The sequence below is a fragment of the Camelus dromedarius genome, chromosome 8 (genome assembly GCF_036321535.1).
Source record: "Camelus dromedarius isolate mCamDro1 chromosome 8, mCamDro1.pat, whole genome shotgun sequence".
Lineage (NCBI taxonomy): Eukaryota > Metazoa > Chordata > Mammalia > Artiodactyla > Camelidae > Camelus > Camelus dromedarius.
This window is the reverse complement of record NC_087443.1, coordinates 50,372,419-50,393,635: the sequence shown is the minus strand read 5'-3', so window position 1 is coordinate 50,393,635 and position 21,217 is coordinate 50,372,419. Positions and strand designations below refer to the sequence as shown.

General features: G+C 41.0%; 1 protein-coding gene across 4 annotated transcripts in view; it reads left to right on the top strand.

Moving 5' to 3' along the window:
• Positions 1-21,217, top strand: part of PANK1 (pantothenate kinase 1) — a 104,666-nt gene that overhangs the window by 63,589 nt on the left and 19,860 nt on the right. For 3 of the 4 annotated variants that reach the window (XM_064488200.1, XM_031461374.2, XM_064488199.1), the window contains one exon: positions 16,531-16,883. The exons of the other annotated variant lie outside the window; for it this stretch is intronic. In XM_064488200.1, coding sequence (XP_064344270.1) covers positions 16,548-16,883 — 336 coding nt within the window. In that variant the 5' untranslated portion in view covers positions 16,531-16,547. The remainder of the gene's footprint in view (positions 1-16,530; positions 16,884-21,217) is intronic. 4 annotated transcript variants of the gene reach the window in all.

The following is a 21,217-nucleotide window of genomic DNA, read 5'->3' as shown; positions in this document are numbered from 1 at the left end:
CTAAGACTTTCTTCTATTTTCTTTAAGAATATGAGAAAATGGGTCTTGCATTTTGGAAAGATTTTCTTCAGTAACTATTATAATTTGGCATTTCTATTTTAAAAGTTATCAATAAAATGAAGGGATTGGGCCAGAGCTTTATATATGTTATAAAATCTGCTTTATTGAGATATAATTCACATACAGTTCACTCATTTAAAGTGTACAGTTCAGTGGTTTTTAGCATATTCATGGAGCATAGCCATCACCACAATCAGGTTTAGAATTCTTCCTCACCCCCAAGAAACTTATTAGCAGTCACTCCCCTGTTCCCCCACAACTCCCAGCCCTAGACAACCACTAATCTTTTTGTCTACAGACTTGCCTAGTGTGGATTTTTCACATAAGTGGAATCATATAATATATGGTCTTTTGTGATTGGCTCTTTTTACTTAGCATAGTGTTTTCAAGGCTCATCCATGTCTTAGTATGTATCAATACTTCATTCCTTTTTCTTGCCAAATAATATTTCATTGTATGGAGATACATGTTATTTATCCATGCATCAGTTGATGGAGATTTGGATTGTTTCTACTTTTTGCCTATCATGAGTAATGCCACTCTGAACAGTAAAAGTTTGTGTGGGCATGTGTTTTCATTTCTCTTGGGTGGACCCAAGCATGGACCTCCTACTACCCAGGAGTGGACTTGCTAGAGCATGTATTGACTTGTGTCTAACCTCTTGCAGAATTGCCAGAATGTCTTCCAAAGAGATTGTACTTTTTTATATCCTGACCAGCGGTGTGTAAGTGCTCCAGTTTCTCCACATCCTCACCAACACTTGTTATTTTCCATTTTTTTAAATTATAGCCATCCTGGTGGGTTTGAGGTAGTACCTCATTGTGGTTTTGATGTGCATTTCCCTTAAAGAGCTCTTAAGTCCCTCTAGCACCAACATCCTGTGATTTTTAAACTTTTTGTGGGTTCCAGCATCATCTCCAGTTTAATTATAAGGTTCTGAATGGCCAGGAAGTGTCACACTTTACTTTGTGCTAGTCACTGTGCTGAAGAGGGAACCTTGCACAGAGCTGCTACCATTTGTAAATATTAAAGGATTATTTTAATTAAGTGCCATCTCGTACTAGACAGTGTGGATTTCACTTATAGTAGAGTTTTCATTCCTTCTTTCCAGACTGTCTTGATTAATGATCAGTCCTTGCGGACTAGAATGTAAGTGCCGGTGGGCAGGTTCATTGCCACATCCTGACTCGGTGCCACAGCCTCACCGTGTCTAGGAACAAAATAACAAACAATGAATCAATGGGTGCATAAGCATGTAGCTTGTTACTTCCTCTTTATTTCAGCTTGCATTGCCATGTGAGTAGTCGGCACATCTTTTCTCATTCCCCACCCAGCACGACTTGAAGGATTTGCTGGGCTTTCACAGTCGAGCAAAGATAAATGGACAGAGCCCATTTCTGGTAGCGCTGTTCTTCTGCCCTGCAGTGCCGCCTAGCAATGCTGTTCTCCCCGAAGCCTCTTTAATTAAACCACTCCCTGGTATTAAATTGTCAACAGCATCCCTGGAGTAAGTAAGCATGCTCTCGTGGCTTGCCAAGACAGAAAGCTAAACCTCTTGGTGGTTTAAACTGGGATTTGTTTAAGCAGGTAATGAGATTACCACCTTGAGCCTCAGGGCAGGGCATTAGGTAGCTGGAAGGACCATTCCTGGGTGGACGCTGTGATCAGCTCTTGTGGCTGAAATGATCGCAGTGGAGATAGTCAGAGAGGTAGATGCACTGTACTTGTGTCGCCTTGGCACATCTCTGCAGTCGCAAAACTATGGATTCTTCTTTTTAGTCCGGGGACTGTATTTCAGATGAATAAGGTGGTGTCATTAAAGGTGAAGACCACATGGAAGGTTGATACACACGTTCTGTTACCTCTAGATTGGGTGGGACAGGCAGCTTCTTCATGAGAAATTAGGATGATGACCGAGGCTGTCTATAACTGTGTTTTCCTCCCGCCTGCTCAGCCTGAGAAATTACTGTGGAATGGGAAACAAATTTCATCTGCCTATCATTTCCCCTACTGAAGGCCAGAGACAGAAATACAGGGCTTGACTGTGGGGGTGATGGAGAGAAGATGAGCTCGGTGGTCCCTGGAATGCCAGCCCTCTGTCTGCTCTGATTTCTCTCCTAAGAAGGTGGAGTGGAGAGGCTCCAGGACCTTAGGAAACTGCATCTCATTGAGCTTCTTAGGGACTTGGGGAAGAGACGCAAGGAAATGTTTTTTTTTTTTAACCCATGGGTTTGATGTTTCAGGTCCCCTCATGTCAGTGTCCAACTTGGCCCTGCTGCTTCTTGGCCCAGGTCCAAGCTAAGAATACATTTACTGATGCCACCAGAATGACGCCCTGCAAGACCTTTTTTTCCTCCCAAATCCTAACCTTAAAAAAAAAAAAGTAACATAGCTTTTCTGTCGGTGTTTCTGTTTGTTCTTCTAATTTCATGTGGTTGTCTGTGTCATGGGTTGCAAATCAAAGGTCTGCCTGCCTGACCTAAAAGACCTTAATACATCAGTGCTGTTGCCACTGCGTACTTCTTTTTTTTTTTAATTGAAGTATAGTCAGTTTACAATATTATGTTAATTCCTAGTGTACAGAATAGTGATTCAGTTATGCATATATATATATTCCTTCTCATGTTCTCTTTCATTATAGGCTATTACAGTGTATTGAATATATATAGTTCCCTGTGCTATACAGCAGGACCTTGTTGTTTATCTATTTTATAAATAGTAATTAGTATCTGCAAATCCTGAACTCCCTTCTTGATGGAAAATGTGTGGTTACCTTTAAAATGGGAGCCACTGGGACAGTGGAGAGCACGGAAGAAATTTAATTATATGTGGATTGTTTTTAGACTCCTATCCATAGGGTTTAGTCATGGATGGATGATAACCGGAAACTTCAGAAACTGTATTTAAAATATGGAGGTCACCTGCGGCACTCATGTTTTAAAGTGTCCATAAATAATTTCATTAACAAGCAATTAGATGTTTTCACGTCCCTGCTGGGAACACGGATGTCTGCCGGGTCATTAGCGTGCATTGCCCTCAGCTGGCAGCCTGAGTGCCCTGGCAGTTACGAGGAAGGGCAGCTCATTCAAACTCTGATTCTCACTTTCAAGTTGCGGTCTAGCTACTTAGAGCATTCATTTCCATTTGGCTAGCACAGTGGGCGAGCTCAGTGGTTCTGAACTTGACGCATGAGAATTCCAGAGGCCCCTCGTTGAAAACATTTTCTCCAGTCCCACTGCATGGGACTCTCCCAGCAATGACCTGGGATTCTGTATTTTTAACAAGTGCCTTAGGTGGTTTTCACGATGAGGCAAATTTGAGAAACAATGAGGTTGAATGCAGCCAGTTGTTCTCAAAGATAAATACAATTGAAACATTTGACTTTAAAATTTAGTTGCATAAAATACTAAAATGGAAGTTGCTCTAAGAAATACAATTGTAAACACAACCTAGAGATCCAGTTCAAACTGCAAATGCAAAGTGGACTGTGGTCAGATATCATGTCAATTCTAACCTGGGATTGTATGTAGAGCAAAATGTAAACAGAGACTAACTTTTGTCACTTAACTCAGTCACTTTTGCATTTGTGGGCCCCTTGCTCCAAAAAAAGAAAGAAAGAAATACAATTATATTTTATGACTCTGTTGGTATAAAGATGAATGTATTGCAGCATTTCTTTGACCTGAAAATTCAGATGTTTTCTTCTGATTTAAAAAAAAATTGCAGTATTTTCTTGATTGCCTAAAAATATTATAGGTACTGTGAAAGAAAAATATTGCTAGCCATGTTAGTAAACAAGAAATGCTGTAACCATTCAAGCCATCAGCTACCGTCACCCGCCGACAGTGAGCGGAGGGAACTCGGGTTGCAAACAAGCAGCCAGCCCAGCCCCTGCAGCCACCCCGAATGGTGCACCGTGAGGAAACTTGGCGTGTGAAAGAACGGGATCCTGGTCCTAGATAGCTAGATGTGCATCAAAGGAATGATTTCAAGGAACCCAGACCTTTGCACCTTCCCATACATAAAATCACTAACTTCCTTAACTTGAGATACCTGTTTTTTCTTTAAACAGTAATCTTTTGATGTTCCAACTACCTGGTCTTCATACACCATGGCTCCTGCCTTGCCACTTCAGAGCAGTGCTTCAGAGCGATCTGAGAGGCTGTCATCCCGGGCTTAAGTCCTCAGCAATGTCCACCAAGTAAAAGCTAACTCTCAGCTTCTAGGTTGTGCATTTTATTTCAGTCGACAGTACTGAGACTGTTGTGCCAAACGGTTAGTTTGAGCCTGCGTGGCAGAGGTGGTGAAATCCAGAAGTTAGTTCTGGTGGCTGATGGGATAATACTTCTCCCTGGTTCAGAAGTTCTAAAAGGAACCCTCACTATTCTTTTCCCCTTTCGTGGATGAGAATATGATCAGCTCTTTTGTTCCCACCCTTGTCTGGGTGAGAGGGAGAAAGCTGATGGGGATCGAAGGCTGTGCCAGTGGAAGAAGGGTTACTGTCACACAGGGGTGTGTGGCCTTTCCCACGGCAAGCCATTCCCACAAACACACCTGTGCCCCCTTAAGTGTGTTTTGAATTGCCAAGTTTAATATACAGGCTTTCCCTGACGATAGATGGGTAAATCAGGTCTCTTCTGACCTGGAGGAGCCTTGGTGTCAAGCATCTAACTGGCGAAATAACTCTGCTGTTGGGCGTCAGGCTTTCCCTGTCATTCTTTTTTTTTTTTTTTTTTAATTTTTAAAAATTGAGACATAGTTGATGTACAATATTATATGTTTCAGGTGTACAGCATAGTGATTCACAATTTTTAAAGGTTGTACTCCATTTTAAGTTATTATATGGGGGTGGGGTATAACTCAAGTGGTAGAGTGCATGCTTGTCATGCACAAGGTCCTGGGTTCAATCCTCAGTACCTCCATTAAAAATAAAATTAAAATTAAAAAATAAGGTTATTATAAAACATTGGTTATATTCCCTGTGAGTACAATATATCCTTGTAGCTTATTTACTTTATACATAGTAGTTTGTATCTCTGAGTCCCTATCATGCCCTTCCCCATTTCCCTCTCCCCACTGGTAACCAGTTTGTTTTCTGTATCTGTGAATCTGTTTCTTCTTTGTTATTCTTTGTTATTGCAGTAGTTTGTTTTATTTTTTAGATTCTACATATAAGTGATAACATATAGTATGTCTTTCTCTGTTTCATTTACTTCACTAAGCATAATGTTGTTGCAAATGGCAAAATTTCATTCCTTTTTATGGCTGAGTAGTATTCCTGTGTGTGTGTGTGTGTGTGTGTGTACCACAGCTTTCTTATTCATTCATCTGTTGATGGACACTTAGGTCGCTTCCATAACCTTGCTGTTGTAAATAATGCTGCTGTGAACTTGGGGTGTACGTTTCTTTTTGAATTAGTGTTTTTGTTTTTTTCAGACGTCTACCCAGGAGTGAAATTGCTGGATCATATGGTAGTTCTATTTTTAGTTTTTTGAGAAACCTCCATTGTGTTTTCTACAGTGGCTGTACCAATTTACGTTCCCAACAACAGTGTAAAAAGTTTCCCTTTTCTCCACATCCTCGCCAACATTTATTATTTGTGGTCTTTTTGATGATGGCCATTCTGACAGGTGTGAGGTGATAACTCATTGTGCTTTTAATTTGCATTTCTCTGATAATTAATGATGTTGAGCCTCTTTTCATGTGCCTGTTGGCCATCTGTATGTCTTCTTTGGAGAAATGTCTATTCAAGTCTTCTGCCCAGTTTTTAATTGAGTTGTTTGTTTTTTGATGTGGAGTTGTATGAACTGTTTATATATTTTAGATATTAACCCCTTATTGATCATATCATTTACAAATATTTTCTCTGATTCTGTAGACTGTCTTTTCATTTTGTTGACGATTTCCTTTGCTGTGCAAAAGCTTTTAAGTAAAATCAGGTCCCATTTGTTTATTCTTGCTTTTGTTTTCTTTGGTTGGGAGACAGATCCCCCAAAATATTGCTATGATTTATGTCAAAAAGCATTCTGCCTATGTTTTCTTCTAGGAATTTGATGGTTTCCAGTCTTACATTTAGGTCTTTAATCCATTTGAGTTTATTTTTGTATATGGTGTTAGAAAATTTTCTAATTTTATTCTTTTACATGTAACTGTCCAGTTTTCCCAGCACCACTTATTGAAGAGACTGTATTTTCTCCATTGTATATTTTTGCCTCCTTTGTCAGAGATTAATTGACCATCAGCGCATGGGTTAATTTCTGGACTGTCTATTTTGTTGCATTGATTTATGTATTTGTTATTCTATCAGTACCATACCGTTTTGATGACTGTAGCTTTGTAGTGCAGTCTGAAGTTAGGGAGTGTGATATACTTCCAGCTCTGTTCTTCTTTCTCAAGATTGATTTGTCTATTCAGGGTCTTTTATGTTCCCATACAAATTTTTAACTTATTTGTTCTAGTTCTGTGCAAATGCTATTGGTATTTTAATAGGGGTTGCATTGAATCTGTAGATTGCTTTGTGCAGTATGGTTATTTTGAAAATATTAATTCTTCCAAACTATGAATACAGTATATCTTCGCATCAAATTGTGTTGTCTTCAATTTCTTTCATCAATGTCTTGTAGTTTTCTGAGTTACAGATCTTTTACCTTTTAGGTAGGTTTACTCCTAGGTATTTTCTTCTTCTTGATAAAGTTATAAATGGGTTTGTTTCTTTAATTTCTCTCTCTGATAGTTCATTATTAGTGTATAGAAATACAACAGGTTTCTGTATATTAATTTTGTATCCTGCAACCTTACTGAACTCATTGGTGAGCTCTAGTAGTTTTTGGTGGTGTCTTTAGGGTTTTCTATGTATAGAATCATCATCTGCAGACCATGACAGTTTTACTTCTTCCTTTCCAATTTGGATTCCTTTTATTTCCTTTTCTTCTCTGATTGTTGTGGCTAAGACTTCCAATACTATGTTGAATAAAAGTGGCAAGAGTGGGCATCCTTGTCTGGTGTCTACCTACTGGTGGGTGAGGCTGGTGCCGAGGCTACAACAGGCTGGTTGGAGGTCCAGGCCAGGGCCCAGAGGATTCTGGGGCTGGTATCTGCCCACTGATAGGTAGAGCTGGGTCTCAGAGTCTCTGGCTGGAAGGCCCTGGTGATCCTGGGCCTAGTGCCTGCACACTGGTGTATGGGGCTGGGTCCTGGGCAGGGGAACGGCTGTGTCAAGGGGTGGCTGTGGGTTCAGGGAGTCTAAGCCTGTTTGCTTATGGGTAGGGCTGTGTGTCCTGTCCCCTCCCCCGACCCAGTTAGTTGCTTGGCCTGGCTAATAAGCTGGCGGGAGGATTCCAAAATTGCTGCTACCAGAGCCTGTGAGCTGCAGTTGCCTTCTGCCTCTCTGGAAGACTCTCCAAGATCAGCAGTAGGTCTGACCCAGGCTCCTTTCAAATTTCTGCTTCTGCCCCTGATCCCAGAGCATGTGGAATTTTGTACCCATGTCGAGAGTCAGATCTCTGTTTCCTCCTTCTTCTGGGACTCTTGAAAGTAAGCCCTGCAGGCCTTCAAAGCTAAATGCTCTAGGGGCTCTTTTTCCCAGTGCAGGACCCCCAGGCTGGGGAGTTTGCTGTGGGGCTAAGACGCCTCACTCCTTTGCGAGAGCTCTGCAGTTGTAATTATTCTCCCATTTGTGTGTGGCCTACCTGAGGGGTAGGGTACTTGATTATACTGTGACCCTACCCCTCCTTCCCATCTTGTTGTGGTTCCTTCTTTATATCTTTCATTGTGGAAGATGTTTTCTGGTCGGTTCTGGTCTTTCTCAATGATGGCTGTTCTGCAAATTAAATATGGTGTGCTCATCAGAGGAGGTGGGTGAGCTGGGCTCTTTCTAGCCATCTTGGCCCGTCCATTCTCTGTCATTCTTGATGGCTTGTGTCTAATGGATTTCGGTAACAGGTTTGATATGGGCAGAGTATCGCTTGAGGAAGGAAGGAACTGTTGAGATGAGGAATGCAGGCTTTTTCGTGGGCAAGACCAGAGTTCCTTGAAGCAAAGTAAGAACAATTTTTTCTTTCTTTTGCATTGTTACAGAGAAGTTTTTGGTTGAGAATTCTAAAATAACTCTTGATTAAGAAGAGTAAACCTACTGATTGTAAAAAATCAAAAAGCATCATCAGCAAAGCCAGAAGAAGAAAAAGCCCTAATTCACTATCCATACTACCTGTTATCACTGAAGTTTCTAGTCTTGTTTTCTGGGTACAAATAGCCGTTTACTTTTTACACAAAATTGTAATCATATGAAATATACCATTTAATCACCTGCACTTTTCACCTAATGATATATAATGAATATTCTCCTCATGTCATTAATTGCCATCCCACAAAGTGATTTTAATGGTGATGTATTGTTCCTTTGTGTTAATGGATAATCATTTACTTAACCAGCCTTCTATTTTTGGACATTAAATTTGTTTTCTCATTATTAGTAGTAAATCTTTAATGATTTTTTAAGGTAAATTTTTGAATGCATGCATAATTATTTCTTTAGTGGAACTAATGTGTCAAAAGGTACAGAAATCTGGAGCTTTTTAATATATATTTCCAAATAGTCCAGAGGGAAGATTGCAACAGTTTACATTTTCCTTGGTACCCTGTAAGTATTTATGTTCTTGTACCCTTGCCAACACTGGGTATAACCACGCGACTGAAATTCAAACTGAAGAAATCTGGTATGCATTAATTTGAAAGAAACCACACCTCAAGTTTCTTTGCATAGAGTAATGTTTAGCAGATTGCTCTGTGTGCAATAATTATGGGTTTCTTTGCAATGTTATGGAAACCCTTTTATTAAATTTTACATTTACCATTTTCTTCATGATCCTTAAATAGTTGTTAGGTTTTCAGCTCGTACGTTTTATGCTGTTAAAAGTATGACTTTGGAGGATTTTGTGTACATGTATTTAGGGTGATGGAATGTGAAAACTAGACAGAACTTTAGTGATGGGTTAGTCCACCTCCATCTTACAGTTTAGTAAGTAGCTCAGGAAGGAAACCTGCCCACAATCCTCTCTGTTGCAAGTGACAGACAACTCAGACTAGCCTAGCGAAATGGGGAATTTGTTGGCTCCTGAAACTGAATGTAGGTTCTTATACCTATTGTGACTGACCTTGGGTAATTCCTTGATCTTTTTACCCCTAAGTTTTGTTATCTGTAAACCGGGAGTTGGGCTTAACCAAAGGTCCCTTCCACCTCTAAAAGTTCAGTGTTTTTATGAATATATTAGCAAGGAATTCCATTATACTATCAACCAAATTAAGACGTAGTGAAGAGAAGGCTAGCGCTCAGGAAATTTGTAAAGAAATATAATTCATATTACACACTTGGATCTAAGTTAAAGGTTTTTTGTTTTGTTTTTTTTTGTTTTTGTTTTAACTTGCAGGGGTTCTTAGGCAACTTGATCATAATGGGGATTCACATAGTGTAAAAGTATCTCTAAAGTGCTTGAAAAGTCTTTTTTTTCCTGTTGATTACAAAAGCCTCAGACATCTTTTCCATCTATTAATTTGCTTAACAAATCTGTTAACAAGTAGTGGAGAATGAAATTCCATCCTTTCACTCCCTATTCACAATTATTATAACAAATTTTAACTTGGTGAACCTAGGGAGAACTGTTAAACTGTCCGTGACAGCTGCAGGTTTGCTGAGTCAGACCCAAGCAAGCCCAGAGGAGCTGATCTTAGCCCTGAGCGCCTAATTTATACACAGGAGAAAATATACTTGGGAGGGACCCTTGCCTTACCTCTCCAGGAACATCTCTTAAAGTTCTGTGGCTGGTTGCTCTAGAGGAGGTAGATTTTCTCCTGTCAGGCTCCCTTAACTCTAAAATTGTTTCTTTGAATCGTAGGAAACCTCTTTCTCTCTCTTTCTCTTTCTGGTTTTTTGTTTTTGTTTTTTATTTGGTCTTTACTCATTTATGCTATTTGGAGTTCCCTGTGTAACCCTTGATATTTTCTGCAGGAAACTTAACTGTTCCTCAGTGACTATTCCAGTGTTCTGAAAAGGTCTTTAAGAAACAAGCTTTGTCTTAAAGCCATCAACTGCCAATAAAATTCTAAAATATTTTCACCACTATTTAGAATACGATTCATTTCAGGGTTTTAACTACTATCAGATTGCCAACTCAGGTCCTTATTGGGAGAAATTTTTAGACAAATAAATGCAAGAGTCTATGTACCTTTTATTTTATTTTTAACACCTTTATTGTGGTATGATTCCTGTACAGTAAACTACACATATTTCAGATGTACAATTTGGTGAATTTTGATAGATGCAAACAGCAATGAAACCACCACCACAATCAAGATAGCTAACATTTCCATAGTGTCTAGGGGGCAAAGAGGGTGGGAAGGGGTAAACTGGGAATTCGAAAACTGCACCTCTTGGGGAGTGATGGAAATGTTACCCACGTACCTTTTTATGAACACTCAGTTCCTACATGTTTATCAGTGACACTGGCAGTCAGTGCATCTGGCTCTGCAGGACAGCGAGGGTTCCAGGGGGAAATACCTAACCAAAGATTTTGATAGAAAGCATACTAGTCAGGATAGGCAGGATCATCCTGGAGTAACAACCCCCAATCCTTGGTACCTTAAAACAACAAAGGTTTATTTCTCATTCACACTGTAAGTCCATTGACAGGTGCCTGGGGTTCCAATCTAGCTCATCTTTACTCTGCTGGCTGGCGGCACCATCATTATCTTGAATTTTGTTGGTTAGAGTAACCGAGGAAGAGGTCTGCAGGGTCTGACACTAGCCATAAATGCTCTTGCCTGGAAGTGACCCCCGCCATTTCCATTCCCAGCTCATGGGCAAGATTAGGCACATTGCCCAGCTCCATTAGAAAATGGCCAGGAGCTGCAGTCTGACCCCATGGGCCGGGAAGGAAGGGAACCAAGCGGCATTAGTGACTGCTAACACAGTTTCCTCTTCTGATTACCAAATATTTGTCACCTGCAGGTAAAATACTCATCCCTTCCCCAAAGGAGAGACCCCCGCAGTCCCACCCAGTCAAAGCATCTGGATGATGCACAGGAGGTGCTAAATTAGGGGGTGATAGGTACAAAGTCATTTTGACATCATCTCTGAATGGGGGTCCTCTTGATCTAGAAACTTCTGAACTAAAAAAGTCAACCTGCCGTTGACTCCCTCCCCCATGCTTATATTAATATCTAATGGTGCTATTCTTTCTGAATAGGGGGTGAATGAGACACATCCATTCACTGGTCCTCGGTCATTCTACAATGCTGAAGCATTTCTGAGATCCCTGTCTTGTAGGTGAAAACTGTCCCTTTGGGGTCCTGATTCTTCTCTCTGGGAGGGCTTCCCTGGTCCATTGTCCTCTTCAGCCCTTGGTTTTTTTCCAGTAGCCTCATGCATCTTAAGTAAAGAATATACGTTCCGTAAGGGGCTGAGTGGCTTTCCCAGGTGCTTCTTGACTCTGGAGGTTTGGGGGCTCCAGAGTTCTTTTAGGTCTTAACAGTTTCCCCAGCCTTCCCAGGCTCAGGCTCTTGGTTTCCTTGGTAGGACAACTCTTTAGGAAGCAGGTTTCTTATCTCTTTACCTCCGGTTTATTTCCATATGCCAGTAGTCAAGCCCTCAGTTCTTGGCACACTTATGTTCACAGGATGCCTTTGTGCTCTTGCTTCCATGCCTTTCTTTATTGACTTAATTGATGATTCTTTGAACCTGTCAGGCTTTGCTGGGGAGGCCATACCTCAAGTCTCTTCTCCCCTGAGCTATTCTAACTGCAAGCATTCACTCAGAAGCCACAACCTTACCTGCATCTTTTCTTGGAGACATCTTAACCCTTTCAGAGTGTGAAGAGGGGGTGATAGTCATTCCCTTCCTTTGACCCTCACCCCCAAACTATGGGTTAATTGACCTTTTTCCCTTCCCAGTTTTATTATTCATCTGTTGAGGGAAAAGAAGCAGCTGCTTTTTCCAACCCTGCAAGTCTGACTTGATGGATTGTTCCCTTCCCTTTTTCTTTGTAGACCAGTCAATGACTTTCTGAGCACATCTCTCTTTTAAGGGTTACACCTTTTAAAATGCAGCCAACATTAGCCAGTAGTAGCCAACACATGCTACTAACATTTGACTTCAGCCTCTCGCATGAGATCTAATTCTTCAGGTACCTTATGTTCCTTCCAAGTACATGATGGTTTCACTAGCTGCATTGCCAGCCTCCAAAACCCAGTGCCTCCCTCCCCGCTGCCTGGCCTCTCAGCCAGTGCTACACTTTTTTTTAGCTGTTAAAGCAGCACTCCACTTCAAGTAGCAGTCAGAATAGGCCAGGTTCTTTGGCAGTAGCAGACAATACCCAATCTCAGTGGTTTAAAGAACAAAGGTTTATTTCATACCCGTGCTGTATGTGTCTTGAAGACTGACTGCTTCCAGGACCCAGGCTGACAGATCAGCTGCTATCTGGAATGCTTCCCATTGCTCTGGAAAAGCTCTGGAAGGTCTCATGCCTGTAATTAAATACTCTGGCCTGGAAGTGACAACCTCCACATCACTTCCGCTCACCCTTAAGGCAGTTTTCCTTCAGCATTGTTTTTGAGCTCTCTCTATCTGGAGACATAAATCTAGTTGCTTCTCATAGTTACATAGTATTCTACCATATAAGTGTATCACACTTTATTTACATATTGATGACACCTAGATTGTTACTGGTTTTTCGTTATTACACGTTGCTGAAGTGAACATCTTTATATGTCTCCTAGTGCACATGTGCAAGAATTTCTTTAGGAAATAGTTCCTTTTATTCGTTAAAATATAGTGAGAGAATATGGGCCCCAAGGTAGCTACTTAACTGTAGCACTTTGTTTTGTGAACATCAGCTTCTAATTCATTCACTACATGAGGAAACCAGTTTGAATGAGTGGATCAGTTAACTCTTCTAGTGGAATTCTTGTGCAGTTCGAACTCGGTCTACTGCTAAACATCCTTGATGAATATTCTGGAAACTTTTTAGAATGACATCTGGATTTAAAAGTGCAAATGCAGACATTCTGTGTCTAAAGTGAACATTACTTTTAGTAAACACAGAACAGACTCTTATCAGTACTTCAGCTGAATTTATCAAAGCATCTGCATGCCCTGGATTAATGAACACATGAGTCATGGATTGGGATTTCTTCCTTTCCCTTCTCTTCTGTTTCCATCCACTGCTTGCATATGGAAAGTACAGTTTAGGTTGACCTTGATATCAGGAAGATAAATAAGGGGGGAGGGTATAGCTCAAGTGACAGAGCATAGAATGCGTGCTCAGCACGCACAAGGTCCTGGGCTCAATCCCCACCACCTCCTCTGAAAATAAATAAATAAACCTAATTACCACCCCCCCCAAAAAGGGAAGATAAACAAAAACATTTAAAATATGACAGTGTCCTGTAAAAGCATTAAAATGTGAATAGGAGAGGATTTAACTTGTCATGAAGACAAGAAATGAGTAGGTAAGTGAAAGCAATTTCTGTTGCCATTTAAACGATAAATATTCCAGTCCTTGTTCCCTTTTATCTTAACCCAAATTGCTGATGTGACACTAAACTGAATTTTCAAAACTCTACACTTTTTCCCCCTGTTTTGCTGAGTTGCTAAGGAAAGCTTTGAAATGGCTCAAAAATGAGCAGGAGGTGAAGCAGGAAGAAGAAACCAAATTGAAAATAACTTGCAAAATGCTCAGCTATCCTCTGTAGCATTTTAAAAAATGAGACTTCTTTTCAGTTGCCTGTAGTTAAGAATATTCAGCCAAATAAAAGGCCATGTGGGGTCTTTTCTGGGTTTCACACAGCTTGTTCTGTCCATTCTGTGCTGAGATGTCTCCTGTTTCCCCTTATCACTGAATACTTATTTCTCCACTTCTTCATGTACTGAAAATTTTATGTGAAGAATTTTCTCTATCCCCTCCTCTGATTTATAGCCTCTACCTGTACAACCTGCTTATCCTGCTGCCCTCTGACATCACTAACAACCTGGAGGGATGGCCTTCTAGACCTTCCTGTGGGCTTATCTAATCATAACCATTAAGGGTCTTCCTTCCACCTGCCTGCCTGCCTCCCTTCATTCCTTCTTTCCTTCTTCCCCTCCTTTTTTTCCTTTTTTTCCAAACCAGATGGGGTAAATAAATTACTTGCACTTCCAGATATCTCTTGCTTTTAAAGAGACAATTGGGGATATCTCTCTAGGCAGCTAGTATAGATCTCATTCATTCTTTTTATCACCTGCCTAATATTCCACGGTTTGGAAGTCATACAGTATTAAAGTTTCTCTGTTAAAGGGCATGCACCTTGTTTCCAATTTGTTTGGAACTTGGTTTTTTGTTCTTCTTAAATTTGGCCACTCAAAGGGGTGCTACAATGAACATCCTATACCTGTCCTCCAATACTGCTCCTTTTTTTATATGGTCCAAGAGAGGGATTAACTGCATTTAAAATATACGTACTTTTAATTGTAATAGATGTTGCCAGAGTCTTTCAAAAATAGTTATCCTAGTCATGTTCCAGAATACCCTGCCCCATCCTGTCCAGTAGTTGGTGTAGGATTACAACGGCAACACCGATTACATAGCCCAGGCACCCGTTGACGTGCTATCGTGTATTTCACTGGGGTTTAAAACTAGGACTCTCATTGGCCTATAATGATTAGGGGTAGTTGTGATTTTTTTGTGTATTTTTTAAAGAATCCATGGAAAATTTATTTATAGGAAGGAGGGAATCGGAGGCCATTCTGATGCAATCCACCCCTTTCACAGATAAGGAAATCACGATTCAGAGAGATGGAGGGAATCCAAGTGAGCTAGTTACTGGCTGCTGCTTCTGGGAGGCAATTGTTCTGAATTCTGAATGGGAGCTTTATGCATTACCTATACTGTGGGCCATGCTGACACTAATTTTTAGAGAATGGACCAAGAAACATCATCTGTGAGCTCAGCTGACTGCTAGGGAGGAACTGTTCCTGTCTTCTGTTCTCTCCTGCTAGGGTAAGCGAGCTCCCCCAGCCTACACTGGGCTGTGTGGGATTTGCTTTGCAAACTTCTGCAAAGATGACAGGACATTTGTTAACTTGGTCTTGTCAGTGGAATTTGCTCCTCTTGATCTTTGTGGGAGTTTGGATTCCCATTTGGGTTTACTCAGTATTTATTGTAGAGCATCTGAGCAGCCAGCAGCAACTTTTCAGGTTCCCCCTGAATAACGTCAGCCTGTTCAGGGAGTTCAGCCCTTTCTCTTAATAACAATAGAAAGAATTATGATGGAAATTCATTTTGTCATAGATACACCTCTCCCGCAGATTAAATATAAATATGTATTTATACATAAATATATACCATGAAGCACGCCTTTGTGTTGCAGACTGGTCAGGACCTGTGCTCATTTGTGGGCTCCCCTGTCAGTGGTCCTGGTTCCTGTGGTTGAGGAGTTCACAGTAGTTCACAAGCCTGCAAGCTGGAACTTCTGGGGGATCTTTCAAAAATACCCTCAGGCCCCGGACCCACCCCAGGATTAAATCAGAACCTGTGGGAGAGGAGACACAGCCGAGCTGAGGACTTGGGGGCAGGCCGTTTGAGATGGAGAGAGTAATCCTCCTGAATGAAGAAAGAAATGAGTCGGAACATGGGGTGTTCTTTTGAGAATCCTGCCCCTCGTCTCTCATAGCCCACTTTCTCTCCCTTCCTCCTTCCTATTTCTTCTGTAGATTAAAGCAGTGGAGGAGGGAGGGTATAGCTCAGTGGTAGAGCACATACTTAGCATGCACGAAGTCATGGGTTCCATCCCCTGAACCTCTGTTAAATAAAAAGTAATAATAATAAATAAATATATAAATAAATCTAATTACTCCCTCCTCCCAAAAAGTTTTTTACATAAATAAATTTAAACCAGTGGAGTCACATCATATAAAGTCAATTCATGAAGGCAAAAGTTGAATACTATAAAATGATCATTAAAGAGGCCCTGAGAAGACACTGTGAGGCTTAGAGATCAATGTACCATCTGTTAGTACACCTAGCATAGCCAGTTTTTCCCCTGGCATCAAAACAGATCACTGGTTCTTTGGCTGAGATTCTGATAAAGTAGCATTTGGGAGCCGGGGTGTAAGCAAAATGTGTATTGGAATTGGTCTCCATTCGGTGAGATTCTGGAGCCCTGAGAAGCACGTGGGAGTTGAGGCTGGCTTTAGGGAATCCTATTCTTACCTGCTCGGTTCCAAGGCTGACTCTGAGTGGCATATGGGCAGAATCATGGGCACCATTTAAATTCCTTCTCACCTGTCTCCTCTCCTAGGCAGAGACAGGTGAATTCAGGTAGACTGAATGGTAAATGCGCAAACAGATGGGACACCACTGCATTTCAACACTGAATACTCAAAACCTGCTGGGTTCTTTGCATGTACAGAATTCAAGGGCCCTCTGTCTTTCTGTCCCCTAGCATTCCCGTGGTTCGGCATGGATATTGGCGGGACGCTGGTTAAGTTGGTCTACTTTGAACCGAAGGATATTACAGCTGAAGAGGAGCAAGAGGAAGTGGAAAACCTGAAGAGCATCAGGAAGTATTTGACTTCTAACACTGCTTACGGCAAAACCGGGATCCGAGACGTCCACCTGGAACTGAAAAACTTGACCATGTGTGGGCGGAAGGGGAACCTGCACTTCATCCGCTTTCCCAGCTGCGCGATGCACAGGTTCATCCAGATGGGCAGCGAGAAGAACTTCTCCAGCCTGCACACCACGCTCTGTGCCACGGGAGGCGGCGCCTTCAAGTTCGAAGAGGACTTCAGAACGGTATGTCCCGTTTACCCCTGTTCAACCGTCAGAACCACCTCTTAGAGAAAGAAGGGAAAACCTCTCACATGACCATGATCCTGGCATCTCTTGTGGACGAACTAGACTCCTAGGCTTGGGACTCTGGACAAGCTTACTTCACCTGTCTGTGCCTCAGTTTCCTCATCTATATGAGAATGAAAATAGTTCCCACCTCATAGGGTTGCTACTGGAAGGATTCAGTGAGATAATACGTACTTGGCCCTTAGTTAACGCTCAATAAATATCACCTACCGCCTCATCATTCTTGTTACAATTGCTCCCGTAAAACATGCTAAAGATAAGGTGATCTAAATCCGCTTCTGAAGTATTTTAGAGTTTTCCACTGTTTTTACTACAGTTTCATGTAAGGCGTAATCATTGTGCCAGCTTTCTAGATGTACAGACTGAGGCCTGCAGGAAAGGCTTTTTATAAATCTTACTGAACATTATTATTTCTGTCTACCCATGTGCTCTGTATCTTTTTCATTTTATGAATGTCCTTCAGAAGTTTTGCTCACAAGGAAAAATGAAATTTTTGATATTATTTATAAGTGAATAACTTTGTTGATGAATATAATTTAGGGGATATGATTCTACATAAGAAGAATAATGCTGTAGCCTGACTGGCAGTACATTCCAACTCCGTGTTGCTCATTTAGATTTGACAAATTTGGCTAAATGGAAGAGACGGATGAGTGACATGAAATCCTAACTTTCTCTTTATTGAGTAATACCTAACACTTATGTGTTCCAGTTTCCTCATTTCTACAGTCAAGGTAATCTTTATACTGTCCAGCTGCATCTCACAGGAATAAAATGAGAATAAAGAGAAATAAGAAATGGAGAAATAAAGAAAATTAAATTAACAGAAGTGATTGAACACAGGAGAAGGAAGGATTGGAAGATCTGGGGCTTAGTCTTGCCAGAAAATTTAATATTAATGAATCAATTAATAAATCAGTGCTTTATTCACAGTATTTAATACAGTTATAAATGCAAACTGTATTTGCATCAGCAGAAGTAACATCGTTTATCTCAATTCGTAAGTAGTTTCTACAAGAGTAGGCAGTGAGTCCTAGAGTATTATCTGAAGTGAGATTGATTACATTCAGGTTTTGACTTTTCCTTTTGTGTCCCCTTTCCCTCCCCAGCAGTAGATTTTGACACTGCCACTTACTTAAATGATTCATGAGATCTTTTTCCCACCGAAGAGACCCAGTGATCAAAAGAGTTTTGAAACTGAGAAGGTTGAGATCCAAGGACTTGAAAATTAAATGCAGGTGTATAAATGGAAAATCATTAACCCTGAATTCTAGTCCTGCTTCTGCATTTAACTAGCTGGGTGACTTTGAACAAGACATGTCCCTCCTCTGGGTCTCAGTTTCACTATCTTCAGAAGCTGGCAGTAAGATTTCTACAACAGATAAGGAAACTAAAGCTAAAGAGAGATGAAGAGGAGCCAGTAGTGCCCCTAGGTTAGAGCCGGGGTGTCGGCTCCATTCTGATTCAGGAAACGCTGACCAACCCCCAGTGCTGTGAACTCCCCAGGTCCCTCAAGGACACCCTCTGCGTCCGTCTCCATGTGGGAGCCTGAAATGAACCGAGGTGACCTGGAGCACTTATGCCAGCTTTATCAGAAGCTCCATGTCCCTCTGCTGGGGAAGTGTCCTGGAAGAAAGTTACTCAGTATATGTTGGCCACAAGCAAGCGTGTTTCTCAAGGGTCTGAACTGAGAAAGGTCATATCTTGTTACAACCCAGATAGAGAAGCTTCTGCTCCTTCAGGCAGGTTGCAGGAGCCGCGTGAACAGACTGGTGTGGGGAGCAAGGCCAGGGTGTTTGCAAAACAGCCTGGCCATCTATAAAAGAAGGTATCTGGGCTGCCTTCTGTTTCCATGCTCAGTCTTGGCCAAAGTGCAGACAGAATTGAAGAAGACAGCTCTCTTCCTGTAGCCTGTTTGTCAGTACACTCAGTGACCTGCTCTTATCCTTCCAGAGTTTGTGAGGATGAATAGGTTTTGTCATCCTCGTTCCTAAGCATTCATTCTCTCACTCAACAAGTATTCATCGTGCTCTTTGTATGCAACAAGTACCATGATGAGCAAAACAAAGCCGCTGCCTTCCTGGAGCTTATATTCTAGTGCAGGGAGCCAGTCAGTAATCAAATAAGTGAATATAGAATATATCAAACGGCTATAAGTTTGGGAGCATAGGGGGAGTTGGGAGGGTCTTTGTGTGATGTGGTCCCAGTGGAGCAGGAACCAGAAGAAGTAATCAAGCAAACCAGGCTGGTAGTGGGGAGAGTATTTTAGGCAGAGGGAACAGTAAGTGTTAAGGCCCTTAGATGTAGACTATCCAAGCTCTTCCCTTTTCCAGAATGGAAAGTTGAAGGTGCATACTTAGTTGTCAAGGATCAATCTATAGTACTATACGTAGTAAACAATCTGACAAATAATAATGCGGTGCATATATATATCTACCAGAATGTTTTATGTACCAAGTCTAATATTTTTGTTCACAACTACACCTCCTAACTTCAACAAGAGTCCTCTTTCGAATGCAAAGTGTTCTAACAATAGAAATTTTATAGAAAAAAATCATCCTTTTTGTCCACTTAGCTCTTCCTTACGAGAGGTACTTTTCCTTGTGAGTTTTGTTCAGTACAAGACTAACATTTATTAGAAGTTAGGAGTGACTCTTAATTATTTAGAAAAAAGAAAAAAGAAAAAACCAAGGACCTACCTCCTAAACAAGCAGGATATAGCAACAGTCTTATTTGCTTGACAGGAGTTTTAGAGAACAGTAATAGATTTTCTTATTGCTTTCACTGCATGTTTTCCAAGGTGAGAACATAAAAATTAGCCTTCATTAAGCCAGAAATCTCCAAGGACACAATCTAAAACAAGTTAATAAGGGTGAAAAATAAGGAGGGGATAGGGTAATTGTGGATGTGAAGATCTAAATCTAAGTGCCCATTCAAGAACACTTATCATTATTAATCTGGGGACTGATTCATGATATTGCAGACGTATAAGCTTTGGTAGACAGCATCATTCTCCATTGCATTCTAGTTTGACCCTCTTGACCTTTCATGCACGGCCCCTTTTATCACTGGGTGCCAGGAGGAAGAAGGCATCTCTTGGAGGTTTTGTTATTCTTCTCACTCACAGAATGTGTTTGAAATGCATCTCTCTCAGGTCTCTGTTAGCTCTCCTGCGTGGAGAGAGAAGAGCCCTGAGTGTAATTTATAATTCAGAATCAACCATTTTATATGCAGATTGTTCTAGGTTTAGTCAGATAACCTTTTATGCCACTTTCAGTATGATTTATGGAGTCACTGTCAGCAAAGGCACTTTGGGAAGTGTGAGGTATCATACAGATGTGTGTTTTATTCATTTTGTGGAAAACAATTCGGTGACTCATTTCTCAAGCACAGGGGAGTGACGTACCTGGTTCGGGGTAGGTCCACAGAATATTCTCATAGAGAGTAGGTATGGAACCTCTTGGGATGATGGTTTTTACCAGATTGATTGATTTAGCTATTTATTTAGTGATTTTTGACAGACTGAGCTGAAGCATATAAGGGGAACCTCTTAAACAGCTGTATCTGGAACATGCCTTGTGTTTAGAATCCGTATTTTTTTCTAATTTTGGCCTACAGGGAATCACTGAATTCTTTCGAGAAATTAGAGTCTTTAGTTTAGAAATGGTGTTTCCAAATGTTTTTCCACTTGAGATAAGAAGACCTGAATTATTTTACTTCTCATGTAATTATAGCTCACGTGTAACTCATGTTTCCAAAGCATTTTCATGGCCGTCTCATCTGATTCTTGAAAACAGCCCTGCAAGTTAGCTAGGGCCGCTGCTACCAGGGAGAGTCTGTGATTTTACGGAACGTCTGTTGTCACTGTGCTGGAGTGTGGTGACAGACTCATCCCTGCTCTTTCAGCTTCAAAATCTGTGTGGTCCCAGGACCAACAGCATCAGCATCACCTGGGATACTGTTAGAAGTGCAGTCAGAGCGGGGAGAGGGTATAGGTCCATGGTAGAGCACGTGCCTAGCGTGCCTGAGGTCCTGGGTTCAATCCTCAGTACCTCCATCTTTTAAAAAAATGAATAAACGTAATTATTCCCCCCCAAAAAAAGATGATAAAAATAAAAAATAATTAAAAAATAAAATAGTTGGACAAAATGATTTAAAAAAATTAAATTAAAAATGCAGTCAGAAACTCTGGGAGTGGGGCCCAGCAATCTGTGATTTAACAACCCCTATGGAATGTAAAATTTGAGCCCCCCCCCCCCACTGCACATGCT